General features: G+C 31.7%; 1 protein-coding gene across 1 annotated transcript; it reads left to right on the forward strand.

Moving 5' to 3' along the window:
• The first annotated feature begins 77 nt into the window (after nt 1-77).
• Nucleotides 78-20,549, forward strand: LOC143063936 (queuine tRNA-ribosyltransferase catalytic subunit 1-like). Its single transcript, XM_076236390.1, has 9 exons — nt 78-323; nt 2,025-2,093; nt 2,988-3,126; nt 3,689-3,767; nt 4,729-4,844; nt 11,964-12,102; nt 15,756-15,831; nt 16,694-16,888; nt 20,288-20,549. Exons 1-9 carry the CDS (start codon nt 102-104, stop codon nt 20,522-20,524), a joined length of 1,272 nt encoding a protein of 423 aa, XP_076092505.1. The 5' UTR covers nt 78-101; the 3' UTR covers nt 20,525-20,549.
• The last annotated feature ends 1,033 nt before the right edge of the window (nt 20,550-21,582 follow it).

Here is a 21,582-nt window from a genome sequence, read left to right on the forward strand (position 1 = left end):
TAATCGCCAAAAGAATGCAATTGATTGGTTAAAAGCAAAACGAAAGTAGGGCTTGATTGAGAAATGAATTTTGATTGGTTGGAATCAAATTAGAAACAAACATGACTTCCAAAGCACATGCACTCTCACTGAAAATCTTAGCAGAATGTTCAACAACAAAAGCCCGAGCATGTCATATGACACTTCCCCATTCTATTGTAGAAACTCCTGTTTTTATGCCAGTTGGTACACAAGGAACGCTGAAGGGTCTATTACCTGAACAATTAGAGGAGCTAGACTGTAAAATCATGTTAGGAAATACTTACCATCTTGGTAATAGACCTGTAAGATGTTTACTATGTTGAATGATACAACATTAATTTGAAACCAATCAAAATCTTGAATAGTGATTGGTTGATCGAGAATCATTTAAAGAGTTTAAACATGAGGGATATTAATAAAGACATGAAAGACATTAAATTATGAAAGAGGGGACAAGTCCTACAAAACAAATTATACACAAAAATAAAGACTGCGAAGCCCTTATCCCTGTAAGAATGTTTGAGTGTATGTATTTGTCAGTGAACAGCATGATAAGCTTCCAAATCTGACAGCAATACGAAGGTTTGGAACTTGGGACCCCTTATGCAGATTGAGTTCTAATTTGGGTAGTGATTAATTACCTAGTACCATTCTAGTGGTACACACACAGAGAGGATGTAATCTCATACTCCCAACACTGATTATGGTGTAACACAGTGTCACACTGTGAAACACAGATTTTCCTCCCAAAAAACACCAAGTAATTACTCTCATCTTGGAGGATTTTATGACACGTTGATTGCAGGTAAAAGTAATAAAAATCAACAAAGCATGACTGCATGGTCTGACAGTGACACATAATTACATGTCAACTATTCTCTCACTTCTTCCTATTTAGTTTTATTTCTGAAAGCTATAAAAAATGATAAGAAATGTTAATGAAATGATTTAAAAAAAATATATACAATGTATATATACAAAAAGTATTTTTAGATTGGAAAATTATTTACATTCTTTCATAATCTCATAATTAAGAATGGCAACTTGATATTTACAATAACAATCTTATTTTACCATTTCTTCTGGATATTTCTGGAAATATTTTACATCGATAAGCACAAAAAAGGTAGGACTTTGTAACTACATAAAAATTTTAAACCTGCAAGGAAAATTTTATGTCAAAATTAGGTCTCAAAGTTCCCCCCAAAATTTGCTCTCAAACTCCAGACGTAAAAAATGGCTTCAGTGTTATGACGTCGTAGGAAGGCGTCCCAGAAAAAATTAAAATAGCCTTGCCAGACGTCATATTTTTTTGGACTAGTGGTATGCCCCTTTTTAATGCAGGGAAAATTGCAATTTTTCTGTTTCAGCATTATGACTTAAAAAAATGTACGTTTTACTCATCAGGCTTATCTTAATGTTATGAAACTCATACATACATGTAATTATGATAATGCAAAGAACCTATAATCATGATAATAGCAGACAGAAATTTGGGTAGTGAGTCATTTTCTGTGTGAGAGTAATGCCCTTTATTAAACCAAAAATTGCATTTTTTTTGTTTCCGCAACCTCCCCAAAGTTTGCCCTCACCTATCCAAATTTTATGAATCTCATACACAATGCTAATAACCAAAGCATGCCCCCAGATTTCAAATTTAAGTTGATGTAACTGGAACCACACATTCTATCTATTTGGCCTTACCATTGCTTCAAGTTACTGTATTTGGTTTGTTTATTAAGTGTGGTAAGCAGATCAGTGTTACTTTCCAAATAATTTCCTGTAAAAATTATATAAATAATTTTGACATCAGGCACAGAACCAGGCATTTACATTTGTTGGGAGACTTGGAAAAAAAATTAATTAGAAAAATGTGGAAGTTTGAATGCATTTCTTTCATGAAAATATTTATAATTTACAGTTAATTCACCAGTATGTAAACACTTTTCTTACAAAATTATATTTTATCCTTTTAACAAGTTAAAGAACGATTTTTATTTCAGGGTCCAGAACTATTAGAAAAAGCTGGAGGTCTTCATAAATTTATGAATTGGAACAGATCTTTACTGACAGTAAGCTATATGTACATTAATACATATCATTATGATTCATGTTTAAAATCCCATGATACTTTGAATGTACATTTGTATTGATGTTAGCATGCCAGATATTGGTCTATTCCATTGTTATATCAAACATCTAACTGTTAACATGGTTAAATGTTTAATTGCTACTACTTTTCTAAGCACTGGGCATTTGTTTATGTGAGATGACACGTGTTCTTGTCAACTGTTACATGGTGATTTAGAACTTCAAAAATCTGGAACAAAGTGTTCCATATGTACAAAGAATGTTCATATTCATATAACATTGATATGTATTTGTCTTGATCATGATGATTATGGCTGGAAGATAGCTTCCTAATATAAAACATGCACTTACTGAATAAAACATAAAAATGGAAAAATATAATTATCATACTTGAAACATGTTTTGGTTTATCACTGGCATTTATTACATGTTGTGGAATGATATACATCGTGTACATGAATAAAGAAAAATGCACAAGTTAAATTTGTATAGGATTTAGTTCAAACTCTTTTAATGTGTATGTTAGTTGTGTTGCATAGAACAGTTCATCTGTAGGCTTTTAAACTTTCAGTATTTAGCAGGTTTAAGATGTTGATGACAACACATAAATAAAAAGAGTGGTGCTTGATTTTTCTCTGTTTTGATACATGTATCTTTATATTGCAATGCATAGTCAATATTGGTAGTCAATAGCTTTTGAAGATTTCTTCTACTTTCAAAATTGTCTTTTATTCAATAACTTCAAATAATGTCAGTTGTAGTTAAATGTATCTGTAATGACCATTTATATTATTTTTTTTGTGATCTGCAAATGATTTTTTTCCTTATTCTTCCAACTTGTCATTATTCAATAAGAGTTTTCCTTCTTTTTACAGGACAGTGGTGGATTCCAAATGGTTTCCTTACTAAAATTAGCTGAGATTACAGAAGAGGGAGTTAAATTTCAATCTCCCCATGATGGATCTAAAATGATGCTCACTCCTGAGAAGTCCATTGAAATACAAAACTCTATAGGTTGTAGTTTATTTCTGTTCATATAAATATGATTGATTCTAATCAGTATTATCATTCTTATAATCAGTAAACGTTGCAACAATTATGTATGAAGTTTGACTGCTATCAACTTGTTTTAGACATTTATGTGAATGAAAAAGAAAGGTAACTCTGGCATTAAACCAATTTGGACATGTGAAAGTCTAAACATGTTTTGACTTAGGGACACCATCATAAGTTCAATGTAGGATAAAAAACTTAATTCACATAGTTTTTTCACTGATGCATGTTAATCTTAATATGCCCTATATTCTTTGAGGATGGATAAAGGCAATCTTCCTAAATTTTCAAATATTGAAATTTCCACTATTCTTAATATAAAATTACTGTCAAATTTTAAAGTTAACTTACCTCCCTTTGAGCACATCTTTCTCATTTTGCCACTGTCTTTAAATATTTGTCTTCTTCTTTATACATTTAACCTTGTTTTTTTTAATCTGACATAGAAGCTTTAGGATATAATTGTAATTGGAATTAATGATTTTTAAATTATTTTTTTTACATTTAAAGCCTTTTTTTACAGGAGCTGATATAATTATGCAACTTGATGATGTTGTACACAGTTCTACAACTGGAGAAAGACTAGAAGAAGCAATGTGGAGGTAGAATTTATTGATTCCATCACATTAATTACTGATACCGATATTGTTTGTAGATAATAATGTAGGTGTAGGAATAGCATGTAGGAATTCATACAATTATTAACCACCAGCACACTGAAAAGGTCAGAAGGAAAGGAAAATCAATGCTTTGACATTTGATTGACTCCTAATATCTTCTAAAAATATCAGCAAAAACACATATATTTAGAAAGTTTTGATTGAGTGTCTATTTGTGTATTAAGGACTTAAAGGTCATGCCTAATACTGTCTGCAAATGATTATTAAACAATAAGGTGTGATTTTTCAAACAAATAAACACCAAAGTGTAATAATTGACAGCTTTAAAATACATTTTTTTTACTATAACTATTATGACTTGACAGCTTATTTCTTGATGGCAGATGTGTTTAAAAAACATAACAAAAATAGCCACCTGATCACACTGATGGTTTTTTTTAACACTACATTGTATTTTAATTTGTTGAAGGTGGGAAGCACAATAAAATACCTGTAACATATTAATATCAGTGTTATTCAACTTCTTTTAGTTGGACTATTGCCATGTAGATGAAAATATTTCAGTCTCTTTTATAGTTATCATTTACAATTGGGGTTATTTATATGCCTCATTTATGGGCATTATGTTTCTTGTCTGTTTTTGTGTTTGTTCGTCCATTTGTTTGTTCGTTGTCTGTCCCGCTTCAGGTTAAAGTTTTTGGTTGACGTAGTATTTGTTTAAGTTGAAGTCCAATCAACTTGAAACTTAGCACAAATGTTCCCTATGATATGAAATTTATAATTTTATGCCAAATTAGAGTTTTTACCCCATTTTCACAGTCCACTGAACATAGAAAATGATAGTGCGGATGGGGCATATGTGTACTAGGGAAAATGTTTTGAATCAAATTCTGTGTAGATATATTGACGGAAAAGTTTTTTTAAAGATCAATTTTTCTTTCAGGACAATACGATGGCTGGATAGGTGTATTAAAGCTCACAAAAGGCCACATGATCAAAGTATTTTCCCAATTGTACAAGGTGGACTAGATCCTGAACTGCGGAAGAAATGTGCTTATGGTAAATGTTAGGGTTATGTTATAAGTAAAGGCTATGAAGGAGCTTGGTTGAATGGATTGAGACAAGTTTATTTTCATGTCTGTCCAGCTTTCATTCTTTTTGTAATTATTTTAAAAAATTTGTTAATTATCCAGCCTACCTACCTACATGGCCAATCAGGCTAAAAATAAAACACAGTGGTAACATATCTGTACTGTGGATTAATCAATTTTTCATGGAATACCAATTTTCTTGCATTTCTTGTGTATAGGTAAACCTTAAATTTAAAGTAAGGTTTGCATGAAACTTGGATTTTTTTCTTAGTGATATTATACCAATATGATACATCATTTTGTTCAGGGAGGAGTATCCAGTCATTTAATGAAAAAAAATCGAACATCGCCCGTCCCGTTTTTTCAGGTGAAAAGCTCAAAATTCCAATTTTTGACGATTTTCAGGGAAAATTGTATTTGAATTCTTCTGAAATAATAATGTATGCGAGTGACTATAAAAAAATAAAACTAAATAAAACATGTATAAATAATTGTGGTCCATTCATTTATAATAAATTTTAATTAAAAATATCATAAAAAAGTTCCTAAAAACAAGAATTTTTAATTTTTGGGTTAAAAAAAAACCGTTGCCATGGCAACAAAAAGCCAAAAATATCCCTTTTCCGGATCCACCGTTTTTGTAAAAAACTGAACTTAAGGAATTAACTATTTGCATTATAATGAGCTAATAAAATTGGTATGTCTCCGAACTCGTTTTTACGGAAATGGCCGTTATAAGTGTTCATCTTGTCATTTCTGTAAAACACAAAAATATTTTTTTGTTGATCAGCAAAGAAGAAAGTCATCTTTAATAGCATCTTTTTACAAAGAATCATTTTGTCTTGTAACACTTTGGGATTGACCATAATCAATGAGAGAAAACAGTGATTAACTAAGGAATGACATCAAAAGATCAATGTAGGATAAAAAACTTAATTGAAATAGTTTTGGGGTGGGGGGATAAAAGTTGCTGCAAGCTTTGTTAATTTGACATCGATTTTACATATATCCATATCGGTTAATCAATTTTCCCAAATTAAGTTAAGAGGGGACGGGGAGGGTCAGTGAACAAATTATGTGAATTAAGTTTTTTTTTTATCCAACATTAAACTTTTGATGTCGTCCCTTAACTTTTATGCCCACAACTATCAGTTGGAAAGGGAGGTGTTTAACTTTGGTCATACTTGTGTATTAATACATGTACAAGACTCTGATTTTGAAGGAAACACTTATCTTCTTTCAGTGCTTCAAACTGTAATATTTTAAATCTTAGAAAAGCATTCAAATTGCCATTAAAAGTAATGAAAATTGCTTCATTGCCCCATGTTTGATAAATTGTTTGTATGCAGCAATTGGATGAAAAGACATCAGTTTTGACTATAGTAAAGTCATTTACAGCAGCCGTGTTTATTTCATTCATTTAAATCTAGACATCAACAAATGTTATTCAAATATGATCAAATATTTATGACTAAGCAGGGGAAAGCCTTGCAGGAGAAGATAGATTACTGGTATGATTTGTCCAATTGTTACACATGATGTTCAGATTTAGGGTCTTTGACCAAACAAACAAACTACATGCTCCTATACATGATGAAAGGCGAAACAGACGATGGCCTCGGAATACAAATGACCAGCCGTATATGTATTGTTGATATTTAAGATAAGAAATGCAGTTATGTAGACCTATAATATGAAAATCTTCCACATACTTTCAAAAAATTAAAATCAGTCCAATGAAGTTCACAGGAGTAACGGAACTGTAGTTGAGGAATCCCCACCGTCAATTGGCGATTTGATGTTCGCAAATGCAGTTTTACTGTCCACGCGTAGGGGAGACAGTAAAATGGAAATTTGCGACCGTCAAATCAAAATTGGTTGTGGCTACTCTTCAACCACAGTAATGTTATTCTGATTATAATGCATTACAAAAAGAAATAATACGTTATAGCTTGGAATAAATGGGTAATGTGTCCATGGGACACTGACGATACCCCCTCTTACATAAACATAAAACATTATAAAGCATTACGTATAAATTTTATAACATTTGGTAAAAGCAAACTAAAGTTGGAGAACAGAAATGCAAAATTCAGAAAACGACCTCATAAAAATACCCTGAGCGTCATGATCTCTTATATACGGAGAAAAACTAAAAACTAACAATTTTCCGGATTTTATAGTGAGTCCGTGCATGTGTAGAGACACATATTACCATCCTCGTTTTTAGATAAATTGATTCAAAGTTTACTGATATGCATAGAAGTTTGTTTGATTAGAGGTTGTAAAATGTCCAGTGGCAAATACTTCAGGCATGTTCAGGATGAAACAAAACAATAGTTGTGTCTTAATGCATCCACAAAAAATTACTATTAGAACACTCCGTCAGTTGAAAAAGCGATTGATAAAATAAAATATATTTCAAATGATGTAAACGTGTGGTTTGTGTGCGTATTTGCGGACAAACCTTGCAAACTACACATTTGAAAAGACCAAGTTCAACATTTTGTCATTCTTAAAAATTATGCAATAAAAATATCTGAGAATATATATATGCATCCTCTATAGGTTGCACTTGTGTAAAACCAGCAATGCAGTTTTCCATAGGAACTGCCTAAATTGCATATGCAGTCACTCTTCATTCAGGAAGTTTTGAGGAGAATGTTATATTTCCCAGGAAAGGAGACATGCACTACTTTTTTTTGCACTAATAAAAACATATAGCTGTGCGGCATATTTTCAAGTTTTACTGCCCTCCATTTATAAACATTGCAGGTTCGCACTGAATTTTTCCATTAAATTTGACTCAACACCCAAATGTCTTCCAGTCCTCCTGAAAAATAAGTTAAATAAATAGACATTTTTATTTATATCCATTTAATTCTCCAATCAAGTCTTAATTAAAAAAAAATTACTTTGCATCCATGGCAACAACTATGTAAACAGTAGCAGTATTTTATGCACATTCAATTTCTCCCCAAAAGAGGCGTGACTTGCAAATCACACGTGATTTACAAAGTGCAACCTATAAGTAAAACACATGGCGCATTATGTAAATTTTAAAACTAAATTGACTAAAAGTGTCACAAAAATGTGCCGTTTTTCATTCAATCTTGCATTTCTATAATTTGTATTTATACTCTATAAAAAATCAGAAACGGCGTGCATCAGACTTACAAATTCCATTAAAGAGACAGCTTAACAGTCAGTGAAAAAGCTACCGGAGTTCTTGAAGCAGAATAAACAACACTTCTATCTTGTGAAAGGACAAGACGGGGACAAGCCATAAAAACACAAGATATTAGATTGATTTCTATTGAAATGAGCTTCCCATTAGTTTTTTTTTAGGTTTTATGGCGGGAGACAAGAGAAAGGGGACAGGAGAATGGAGAAAGGTATCCCCTGTCCGACCCCTTATAAATCTAGAACTGTAAAAGTGACATCAAAATTCAAATCTATTCTGTGTTTTTGTGGCAAAAAGCATTGTGCATAAGTTTTATATCAGTTGGTTGAGGAAAACTAAAGTTAGAGAATGGAAACCAATTTTGTAAAAACGGACATACACTATGATACGTACATTCGGATCTACGTACAAACAGACAAGGATATAACTCAATGCCCCCTTTGCTACGGCGGGGGCATAAAAATGTACATTTATGAAATAAAATAAAACTCTGCGAAACTTCATGAATGGTTTTTGCACAAAGACGTTATGACTAAACGTGACGTCATATAAATGAAAACTAACAAACTGAAGGTCATAACGTTACTTGTACGATTCAAATTTTGATAAAACTACATCAAAACAGCGATTTTGAGGTAGGTGTTGTTTTATTTTCGATAATATTGTAGTTCTCGAACATTGGTTAATCAAAGCAATTCAAAATGGCGGGTCCCTCCTTTTTTCAATTATTTGAATTCGAGTTATCTCCCTGTGTACGCAAACCTTACCTTAAATATTCAAAGAAATTCAAATTTGTGTATAGGCTTAAACTTGTTAAGAGAAACCACAAAGTCTTATGTCCACAAAGACACTTTGTCATCAATCCAGGAAAATTGATATCCATCAAAATTAATGAATCCACAGTATTAGCCTATAATCCTGAAAATTTGAGAAAATTTAGGGAGAGAAAATTTGACAGGCAGAACTGATTTAATAGAATGTCAAGATCTACCTACTGTCCATTTTGACCTAAAGATTCTGACAACTCTTCATTTGAGTTATTGCCCTTTAATGATAACTTTAACCAATTTTTTCACATTTCAAGCTTTTATATTGAAAACAATTATAGATAGATGATTAAAACGCCAAAAGTGATCAGCAAAACAAGATATAGAAATAAGTCAACATTACTGAAATTATTGGTAGACTGCTGATATGACTTACTGCTATTGAATTATGTTATTGTGATTTTATTTGAAAGTCAGAAACTACATGACAACAAAATACGATCTAAGAATATGTCATCATTTTCAAAATCATACGTTTACCTCATATTGGAGTTATAACACTTGAATGACAATTTTTTTAGGGTATTTTTTGTGAAAACGGCAGGTGAATACAAGAATCTGTAAATAACAAAAATGATCAGTGAAATAAGATTGACAATAAGTTGTTAGTCACATCCTTGAAAGAGTTGACCTTGAATGATGGCCATCACCAGTATTTGTGTTTTATGTCAAAACTTTAGCAGATAGAGAGAAACTGTTAAAGCTGATAAGCAAATAAAAACATTTAAAAGTAATTCAGCATGACTGATATTGTTGTTTTTGATTTAAGGTGGTACCTAACACTACAGGGAGATAACTCTGTAAAATCAGCTAAACGTTTTAATTACGTTGTGTTGTTAAGGGAATATTAAGCTTCTCAATGATCAAAATAAGTGTTTGTCAAACTGCTATATAACCAGTGTAATTTTTCTGATAAAACGGTTGGTTCAAATTTTTTGAAATTCTTATATTTTTGTAAAAGGGTCAAAGTAAATACATTGTAAAAATTTTAAGAAAATTAAACGAGCCAAATTAATTTTAGTTAAAGTGTTGGGTACCACCTTAAGAGAGGATTTTTTTTACCTATTTTTGTATTGGTATGAATGCAGTAGGAGGTTAAACAAAACTGTTAAGAGTAAAAGTGTTTTGCAAAATGAAAACTTTAAGTAATAGCAGAAACTGTAAGTTGACACCTTCCTGGATTTTTTTTGAATATGTATTTTTTTGTCAAAACTGTAGCAGATAAGAGAGAAACTGTCAAAGCTGAAAGGCAAAAATAAAAACATTTACAAGTAGCATGAGCATGAGTAAGTCAGCATAACTGTTATTGTCTAAACTGATGATTTTTATTTATTTTTGTATGTAATGGAAGCTGAGTGAGTAGGAGATAAAGAAAAACTGTTAGTAAAATTGATGTGCAAAATAAAATCTAAAAAAATGGCAGAAACTGTCGATCTTTTCAAATTCATGTTATATGTCAAAACTTAGCAGATCATGCAGATAGAGAGAAACTGTCATAGCTGATTAGGCAAAATTTAAACATTTACATGTATAAATGAGCAATAGTAAGTCAGCATATCCGAAAATGTCTTTTTCTCTTTACCTTTTTATGTTTTTATGAATGCAGTAGGAGGTAAAGAAAATGTTAAAAGCAAAATTTATGTGCAAAATAAAAATAATGGCAGAAATAATCAGTTGATTCAATCTTGGATTTTAATTTTTTTTTTGGCAAACACTAGAGTAGATCGAGAAAAAAAAACATTGAAAAAGCTTTCATCACCTGATTCATGAAGAATTTTTACAGTCAAGAATTCAAAATTGTTTTGAATTTTGAGTTGATCTCATTTTTCTGTGTAAATGTAAGCTTATTAAACATTGTGATCATGCTGGATGAATTGTCACTTGTAAAATGATTCTTAGCCCATCTGTGAAAAGTGTGTTGCCAGTAACCTAGAAACACATTATGATTATCAATATTTTAATTCAATGGATCGTTTCTATCATCCACACTAGGATTATCTCATGTCTTTAACAACAGATGCCTGTATGAAGTTTCAAAGCAGTCCTTTTCTTCTCCAAAAGACATTGCAGGCTCAGAATACTTCAGTCTTTCCAAGGGCATCTACTGACCTAACATGTGAATATACTTTTTCAGCATACAGACAGACCATAGGTCTTTTATTAGACAATGAAACTTAGTACTTTCACTTAACTATATATGTGTAACCTCTTTAATGTCACAATGGGGACATAAAGTAATCTTACAGTTTTGTTACAGTTGACCAATCTCAAGACATTTCAGTGAATCATAGTTCATTGTTGTCCTTTTGTTATATGAAATCATTCAATAATTAAATTAATAATTATTGCAATATTTTGTTATGAGGTATCTTGAAAAATGTGTTTATAATGTTTGTTTAGATATGGAAAATGTCTACATTTTGTATCAAACACAATAAAATAGTATAAGAATAATGCAATTAAAAAAAACAAAAACATGGAAGGCCAGCTAGGGTCATCAAACACAGTAAGAAAATAATAAGAGATATGAAACTAATCTTAGAGAGAAATATGCATGCCAAAACAGTAAATGATATAAAATCTTCAAAAAAATTGTCACACAAAAAAAATACGAGAGAGAATTTCCGTAGCTTCAATAGCAATTATGCAGTCCACAAAATGCTAATGAGAAATTGTTACTATCTGCAAAAGTTTATCTGTCACTAACATACAGCTGAATTAAGTCCTTTGTATAGCCCTCTCAAACTATTAAACAGAAATCTTTCAACAACTGTATAAATAAAAATTTAAAAAAGAAATGACTTAAATCTGTATATTACCCTCTTTTGGTTATTTTTGTTGTTAGGTTGTTGTCCCGTGACATTTACCCCACATCTCCTTTTAACCATACTAATGTAATAATAAACATAAACAGAACAATTTTTCTGCACCAGATGCCCATTTCAACAATCAATGTCTCTTCAGTGAAGCTCGTGGCCGAAATAATTGACATGCTTGAATCTTAAAGCCAGATTGACCTGCGTATAGCACTTGCAAAGCTTTGAATTCAATATTTTCTTCTGTATGTCTGTTTTAGAATTAATAAAAAGAGATGTAAATGGTTATGCAATAGGAGGATTGAGTGGTGGCGAAGAAAAACAAGATTTTTGGAGAATGGTTTCACTGTCTACAGACATTTTACCTGATGATAAACCAAGATACTTGATGGGAGTAGGGTAAGGTTGAAAGAGATGTAGGGGTAAAAAGTAGAATAACAAAAATACCAAACTCCCAGTAAAATTCTAAACGGAAAGTCCCTAATCAAATGGCAAAATCAAAAGCTCAAACACATCAAGCAAATAGATAACAACTGGCATAATTTGTTTATCTCAATCCATCCATCTGTCTCATGAAATAAGCATTGCATTTTTTTCAGAAGTTTAACTCAGACTTTTATGAAATTTAATTTCAAGCTTCAAAAAAGCATATTATACTGTTAGATACATTGTCTCATCCATTGCTCAGCTTTATGTTTTATTTCAAATACTTATATATTTTTATGCTTAATGACTGTGTATGAAATTTTCTTCACATTTTTCTCAGGAACTATGCATCAGAGAAACCTAAAATTTGGTATCAAGTTTAATATTATTATTGTTTACCAAGTAATACAATTGCATAACAATGCTTACAAAAATCCTGTTTACATAAGACTTATAGTGGTAGTGTCATAAAGTGAACAAGTACATCTTGTAATGTTTTTTTTAAATTTTTGACATTTATTATGAATAATGGGGCAGATGGTGTAGTGCAAGGCCTGATAGTACCAGAGACCAAAATACATGGGAATTGGTCATTAAGTTTATAACAATCATGCCTGCCATATTAAATATGGAGATGTGGTATGATTGCCAAGGAGTCCAAAATAACATGGATTTATGCAACATAGACAACTATTTTGTCTGATAAGAAAGTGTCATATTACTTCAAGTTTAACACTGTATTACCTATTTCTGCTTTGCTGGTTGTATTGTGCAGCTTTAGGATGGGACATGTTTGATTTTGTTTTTATACGACCGCAAATTTTGAAAAAATTTTCGTCGTATATTGCTATCACGTTGGCGTCTGCGTCGTCGTCGTCGTCGTCGTCGTCGTCGTCGTCGTCGTCGTCGTCCGGCGTCCGAATACTTTTAGTTTTCGCACTCTAACTTTAGTAAAAGTGAATAGAAATCTATGAAATTTTAACACAAGGTTTATGACCATAAAAGGAAGGTTGGTATTGATTTTGGGAGTTTTGGTCCCAACATTTTAGGAATAAGGGGCCAAAAAGGGCCCAAATAAGCATTTTCTTGGTTTTCGCACCATAACTTTAGTTTAAGTTAATAGAAATCTATGAAATTTTGACACAAGGTTTATGACCACAAAAGAAAGATTGGGATTGATTTTGGGAGTTTTGGTTTCAATAGTTTAGGAATAAGGGGCCAATAAAGGGCCCAAATAAGCATTTTTCTTGGTTTTTGCACAATAACCTTAGGTTAAGTAAATGGAAATCTATGAAATTTAAACACAATGTTTATGACCACAAAAGGAAGGTTGATATTTATTTTGGGAGTTTAGGACCCAACAGATTAGGAATTAGGGGCCAAAAAGGGACCCAAATAAGCATTTTTCTTGGTTTTCGCACTATAATGTTAGTATAAGTAAATACAAATCTATGAAATTTAAACACAAGGCTTATGACCATAAAAGGAAGGTTGGTATTGATTTTGGGAGTTTTGGTCCCAACAGTTTAGGAAAAAGGGGCCCAAAGGGTCCAAAATTAAACTTTGTTTGATTTCATCAAAATTGAATAATTGGGGTTCTTTGATATGCCGAATCTAACTGTATATGTAGATTCTCAACTTTTGGTCCCGTTTTCAAATTGGTCTACATTAAGGTCCAAAGGGTCCAAAATTAAACTTAGTTTGATTTTGACAAAAAATGAATCGGTTGGGTTCTTTGATATGTTGAATCTAAAAATGTACTTAGATTCTTGATTATTGAAGTTTTTTTGGTCCAGTTTTCAAATTGGTCTACATTAAGGTCCAAAGGGTCCAAAATTAAACTTTGTTTGATTTCATCAAAAATTGAATCCTTGGGGTTCTTTGATATGCCAAATCTAACTGTGTATGTAGATTCTTCATTTTTGGTCCTGTTTTCAAATTTCAAATTCTACATTAAAGTCCAAAGGGTCCAAAATTAAACTAAGTTTGATTTTAACAAAAATTGAATTCTTGGGCCTCTTTGATATGCTGAATCTAAACATGTACTTAGATTTTTGATTATGGGCCCAGTTTTCAAGTTGGTCCAAATCAGGATCTAAAATTATTATATTAAGTATTGTGCAATAGCAAGTCTTTTCAATCGCACAGTATTGTGCAATGGCAAGAAATATCTAGTTGCACAATATTGTGAAATAGCAAATTTTTTTTTAATTAGAGTTATCTTTCTTTGTCCAGAATAGTAAGCAAGAAATATCCTATTTGTGCAATAGCAAGAATTTTTTTTAATTGGAGTTATCTTTCTTTGTCCAGAATCAACTTAAATCTTTGTTATATACAATATACAATGTATATACACTTTTTACTACCAACTGATAAATTTAAATAATCTTTACCATTCAGTGATAACAAGCAGTTTTTTTACATCTTAATATTTTATGATGTATTTAAATGAGTAGTTATTGTTGCAAACTCCATTAGAAATTTGAATTGATATCAGTTTTGAAAAAGGGAAACGGGGATGTGAAAAAAAAGGGGGGGGGGGTTAAATTTTTCTCATTTCAGATTTCATAAATAAAAAGAAAATTTCTTCAAACATTTTTTTGAGAGGATTAATATTCAACAGCATAGTGATTTGCTCAAAGGCAAAAAAAACCTTTTAAGTTCATTAGACCACATTCATTCTGTGTCAGAAACCTATGCTGTGTCAACTATTTAATTTTAGATTTAAAAAGTTTGAAGAAGAAATCTTTAATTGATTTGTAAAATCTTGGCATTTGTTTTGTGTAAAAAAAACCCATGTAATGTCAAAAATTTGATCACAATCCAAATTCAGAGCTGTATCATGCTTGAATGTTTTGTCCATACTTGCCCCAACTGTTCAGGGTTCGACCTCTGCGGTCGTATAAAGCTGCGCCCTGCGGAGCACCTGGTTCAGATTTGCTGTAGACCTCAATTGTTTTTGCAGCTCTAGGATGGGACATGTTTGATTGTGTTTTTTCAGATTTGCTGTAGACCTCAATTGTTTTTGCAGCTCTAGGATGGGACATGTTTGATTGTGTTTTTTCAGATTTGCTGTAGACCTGGTTGTTTGTTAAGCTTGATGATGTGACTTGTTTGATAGTGTTTTTCAAATTTGCTGTAGAGCAGCTCTAGGATGTGACAAGTTTGATTTTGTTTTTCAGATTTGCTGTAGACCTCAATTGTTTTTGCAGCTCTAGGATGGGACATGTTTGATTGTGTTTTTTCAGATTTGCTGTAGACCTCAATTGTTTTTGCAGCTCTAGGATGGGACATGTTTGATTGTGTTTTTTCAGATTTGCTGTAGACCTCAATTGTTTTTGCAGCTCTAGGATGGGACATGTTTGATTGTGTTTTTTCAGATTTGCTGTAGACCTCAATTGTTTTTGCAGCTCTAGGATGGGACATGTTTGATTGTGTTTTTTCAGATTTGCTGTAGACCTGGTTGTTTGTTAAGCTTGATGATGTGACTTGTTTGATAGTGTTTTTCAAATTTGCTGTAGAGCAGCTCTAGGATGTGACAAGTTTGATTTTGTTTTTCAGATTTGCTGTAGACATGGTTGTTAGTGCAGCTCTAGGATGTGACATGTTTGATTGTGTTTTTTCAGATTTGCTGTAGACCTGGTTGTTTGTGCAGCTCTAGGATGTGACATGTTTGATTGTGTTTTTCCAACAAGGACAGCTGTAGGTTTCTTAATTTAGATATACATACAAAATAAAAAAATCATTACACATATTTATATTATCACTAGAGAACAAACTGTGTTTTATTGGAATAACTGTTAAAACTTGATGAACATCTTCCCACATGATTAAAATGGAGAAATTTGTTATTAATGGAATTCTGAAAACAATCATATATTTATCATTCTTAAAACAGTCCTTAAAAGGAAATAGATAAAAGTGACATTTGAATGGACTGTATAACATTTTATATTGTGCTGCAACTGTCAATATAAATGGTCATTTGCCTTTAAAGTGATAAAAGGAATAAACTTATAAATTGTGTTCCTCAATTAATTTGTCATAAATGATAATTTCATCAACACCCCAAAAGGACACAGTTAAATGCAGTCATTTATGGTCTGCAGTTGTATGATAACAAAGGATTTCAAAAAGTGTTTTCACCTATTTAAATATTAAAACATTTGAACATGATTAAGTTTACCTAAATACTTATGATTTGTTTGTTTTTATAGGTATCCATTTTTTTTTTTCGGAAATAGAATAATTTGTTTATTTTTTAAGGTTATCTGATTTTGTGGTTTCATCTTTTGTTCTTAGCAAAACTAATAAAGAATTGTTTTTCATTTGAGTATTTTTTTTTAAAAGTTGTGATTTTCCTTTACCAGTTCCCACAAAAACTTAAAAAAAATGGTTTCTAACAAATAGTATCTTCTTTGAACAACCTAAGATAAATTGAACTGTGACATATAGTTATATTAATTATAAAAACCTTCATCAGGACTGTATAATCTGTGGCAGCTATTCATGTAAGGTTGACTATACTGGCTGACACAAAATTTAAAGTTTATTTTCATTTCAGAGATTTGGAACAGCTTTGGTGCCCAGTGGTCAGTTGAATCTGAAGTCAAAAATCTTTTCATCTGATTTTCGTCCTATTGATGATAAATGTAAATGTTCCACATGTAAAAATTACACAAGAGCATATCTTCACACTATAGTCACCAATGAAACTGTGGCGTGTCATCTGTTGTCAGTGCATAATGTTGCATATCAGGTATTGTATAATGTGTATTCAGTTAGGAAGCTACTATTAAACTTCAAGGGGGTGTTAAGGTTTTTTGTTTGATTCAGAATTTTTAGCTCATCTGGCCTGAAGGGCCAAGTGAGCTTTTCTCATCACTTTATGTCCGTCGTCGTCGTTGTCTGTTAACTTTTACAAAAATCTTCTCCTCTGCAACTACTTGGCCAAATTAAACCAAACTTGACCACAATCATCATTAGGGTATCTAGTTTAAAAAATGTGTCCGGTGACCTGGCCAAACAACCAAGATGGCCACCATGGCTAAAAATAGAACATAGGGGTAAAATGCAGTTTTTGGCTTATAACTCAAAACCCAAAGCATTTAGAGCAAATCTGACAGGGATAAAATTGTTTATCAGGTCAAGTTCTATCTGCCCTGAAATTTTCAGATGAATCGAACAACCCGTTGTTGGGTTGCTGCCCCTGAATTGGTAATTTTAAGGAAATTTTGCTGTTTTTGGTTATTATCTTGAATATTATTATAGATAGAAATAAACTGTAAAATGCAATAATGTTCAACAAAGTAAGATTTACAAATAAGTCAACATGACCGAAATGGTCAGTTGACCCCTTTAGGAGTTATTGCCCTTTATGTTTAATTTTTAACCATTTTTCGTAAATCTTAGTAATCTTTTAGAAAAATCTTCTTCTTTGAAACTGCTTGGCCAAATTAAACCATACATGGCCATAATCATCATTGGGGTATCTAGTTTAAAAAACGTGTCCAATGACTCGGCCAACCAACCAAGATGGCCGCCATGGCTAAAAATATAACATAGGGGTAAAATACATTTTTTTGCTTATAACTCAAATACCAAAGCATTTAGAGCAAATCTGACATGGGATAAAATTGTTTATCAGGTCAAGATCTACCTGCTCTGAAATTTTCAGATGAATCGGACAACCTGTTGTTGGGTTTCTGCCCCTGAATTGGTAATTTTATGGAAATTTTGCTGTTTTTGGTTATTATCTTGAATATTATTATAGATAGAGATAAACTGTAAACTGCAATAATGTTCAGCAAAGTAAGATTTACAAATAAGTCAACATGACCAAAATGGTCAGTTGACCCCCTTATGAGTTATTGCCCTTTATAGTCAATTATTAACAATTTTCATAAAATTTGTAAATTTTCACATCTTCCACTGAAACTACTGGGCCAAGTTCATTACAGATACTAGAGATAATTGTAAACAGCAAGAATGTTTAGTAAAGTAAGATCTACAAACACATCACCATCACCAAAACACAATTTTGTCATGAATCCATCTGTGTCCTTTGTTTAATATTCACATAGAAGTTCATTATAGATACTAGAGATAATTGTAAGCAGCAAGAATGTTTAGTAAAGTAAGATCTACAAACACATCACCATCACCAAAACACAATTTTGTCATGAATCCAACTGTGTCCTTTGTTTAATATTCACATAGACCAAGGTGAGCGACACAGGCTCTTTAGAGCCTCTACTTTTTTGTGTAAAGCAATTTTTTTTAGATAGATTTTTTAAATAATTTGTTTTTTCAAATTTTAACACTATTAGGTATGTGGAAAATTTGGATTCAGAATTAAAAAAATTTTTCATATACTTGACCTCCATAAATTTTTTTCATTGAATCGGGGAGTAAATTATTTTTTTTAGGAAAATTCTATAACCCCCCTGCCCCTTAAAGTTAAATGGTAGTTCTCTTATTTTCAGGGATACAAATATGAATAAAGAATCAATTGTATTTTCATTGATAATTTATTTCCTGGTTTTACCAAAGTCTGCATACAAGTTAATAGAAAATTTCTACTTAAACAATTTTATTTTCTTGTTCAGAATTTTAAAAAATGAAAGACAGTGCTTTGGTAATGTTATGGTTTATTACATATTTTTCTAACCCATCTTGTTGATAAATTAATTTACTTAGAAATAAGATTCCAACTCCCTCAGGCAAAGTTTGCTTAGGCTTAAGGTTCCTTTTTGTCAAATAGCATGTAACATTTCTACATATTTATACATCCCTTGCTTTTAAATGATTTGGTTTGAGCATTCCTGATGAAAATAGATTAAAAAAAGTTCCAAGGACATACAAAATTTTCAGGTGATCATTTTTATTTTATTGACATCACTAGTGACATTTCTGCACTAAGTCACTCAGATTATTTGAACCTATTTATTTAAAAATAAAATTCATAATTTTGAAAGGTTTAGAAGAATGTTACTATTCTAGCATGTTAAGGATCTAATGGCCTTATCATATATCCTCCTTTTAGACATAGTACTTTTACAACTACTTAAATGTGATAATAATGAGATAACTGCAGTGCTAAAATATATTGAAACATAAAAATTGATTATCATTAATTTCCTTTTTAAAAGCATTTGCTTTTATGGTCATCGTGTAAATGACATTTTGTTTATGTGAAATAGAGTGCACACAGTTTTCATTCTACAGTTCTTTGAAGATCGTGTAAAAGTAGGTGTTTGCTTGACTTTTGTATAGAAAATACATTTTATTTGATTAAGCATTCCGCAAACAAAATATTGAAAAGAAGTTTAATAGTTAACCCTTTTACTTAGAAATTTTGATCCACTAAAGGTTACGTAACACTGACAGACTTCATTTACAAACGCAGTGATTCAAGAAATTCTGTGCCCTCTATCAGCTAATCTCAATCCATCTTATTACCCGTTTAAAGTTTACCAACACCAATAATTTTATGTTGTACAAATTAAATTTTGCTGTTATAAAAGAATAAATAGGGGCTCTCTTGCTTGTTAAAATATAAAAATACTTTTGTTAATTTAATCGGAGTATCATATTGGTAAACCTTACTGTATTTGTCAATCTGCATCAAGTCATGTTTCTTTACATGTGATTAAGATATAGCATTACCGGACTGGTTCAAGATGCCAGGTATTTCGTATGGAAACAGTTTAAGTGAAACTAACTAAATTTTGACATTTTCTTCTTCTGTAAGATATACGTCAAATGCTGTTTCCAGCTCCATAACCCTTTGATTTAGTCAATATTTAAGTTAGCAAACCAAATTTGTTAAAAGCATATAGACGACCTTCAAAATTTGTGCACTGTCTCAAAAATTTCATATGTCAAAATGCAAATGTTTTAACGTCACGGTAAGAACCAATTGTTCAATAACTTTGTTTACACCAATTGACGCCACATAAACGGATGAAACTCATTCATAAAACACAACTGGAGATTGGTGTATAGTGAAAATGTATATATATATGTACTATCATTGAATGTACATAAATAATCTTTTGATTGTTTGAATCATTTGATCTCATTTATTACATATGCCACACATATCTTCTTTTATTTATATTTTGTAAAACAACTAATTATAACTTGTCTTTTCCAGTTGAATTTAATGAAGTCTGTCCATGATAGTATAAAAGAAGACAATTTTCCACAGTTTATAAAGGCATTCTTTATCCAGCAGTTTCCAAACAAAGACTTTCCTCAGTGGGCTATAGATGCATTAGATTCAGTTAATGTTAAACTAAATGTAAATACACCAGACAATGGCCAGTCTTCAGTAGATGTAAAGAATAAAGTCACTGACTCTTTAAATATAGAAAATTCTAAAATATCATGATGCTAATAAATTCATTGGTAACTCATATAGTTATTTTTGGTGCCTCTGAAATATTTCTGGGAAACTTGAAGTCACTGATTGACCACTACATTAAGAATTATTATTCTTCTATTGCATTTGCACTTCTGTCAACATAAACATACTTCAACTCATTATTTTATCATGATTGACCACTACATTAAGAATTATTATTTTTCTATTGCATTTGCATTTCTGTCAACATAAAAATGCTTCAACTCATTATTTTATCCTTCTCGATGCTTAAAAATATATATAGGAATTAAAGTTCTTGAAAATGTTTAGTATGCAAATATGAACTATTTTATTAATGGTTCCCAAGTGATACCTTATTTGTGCATTGAATAAATTACCTTGCTCCAGGGTTCACCTAGACAAAACTTGGCAATTAATGTAATAACCTCTGCCCATATGATCAGTGATGGATCTAAAGGGGGGATTCTGGGGGGTTGGAACCGCCCTTTTTTTTTGCACGATCAATGCATTTGAATGGTTGACATATAGTTGGAACCCCCCTTTATCCTGGGTTGGGAACCCCCCTTTTTAAATGGCTGGATCCACCCCTGATGATATTCACATGTGTACGAGTATTCACAGTCAGTTATCATGTATACTAGTTTACTGGTACATTAAGCTGTATGATTTAGTGTACAGTTACATCTTAGAGACTGAGCCTGTGGCATAAAGATGAAATTCATATGCTTGACATTTTACAGTCCACTGCAGGACATATGTTTTGCACCCCCCCTTTGCCCTGGGTGCCCTGGGTTAGCACCCCCCCTTTCGAAAATTCCTGCATCCGCCCCTGCACTGGCTTTGAATATTAAAACTAAATTCAGTTCAAAGTTAAACAGTGATCTTGAATCAAATACATATAAAATACTGGCATTTTTGTTTTTGATACCGACTTTATCAGCAAGAATATCATGCCAGCCCGCTGGGGGGGCTTAGGGTGAGCTTATATTCGAGCTGATGAAGGCGGTATCCAAAAATAAAATGACATTATTCTCCATATCACCAATGTGTCTTGTATGTATTTT

The sequence above is a fragment of the Mytilus galloprovincialis genome, chromosome 2 (genome assembly GCF_965363235.1).
Source record: "Mytilus galloprovincialis chromosome 2, xbMytGall1.hap1.1, whole genome shotgun sequence".
NCBI classification, from domain to species: Eukaryota; Metazoa; Mollusca; class Bivalvia; order Mytilida; family Mytilidae; genus Mytilus; species Mytilus galloprovincialis.

What these genes read in the sequence shown, in the direction of transcription:
- LOC143063936 (XM_076236390.1), top strand. Translation starts at nt 102, where the DNA reads ATGACTTCCAAAGCACATGCACTCTCACTGAAAATCTTAGCAGAATGT. An exon ending in TGAAATACAAAACTCTATAG is followed by an intron (nt 3,127 to 3,688) that starts GTTGTAGTTTAT and finishes CTTTTTTTACAG; the next exon opens with GAGCTGATATAATTATGCAA. An exon ending in TTTTTCCAACAAGGACAGCT is followed by an intron (nt 15,832 to 16,693) that starts GTAGGTTTCTTA and finishes TTTTCATTTCAG; the next exon opens with AGATTTGGAACAGCTTTGGT.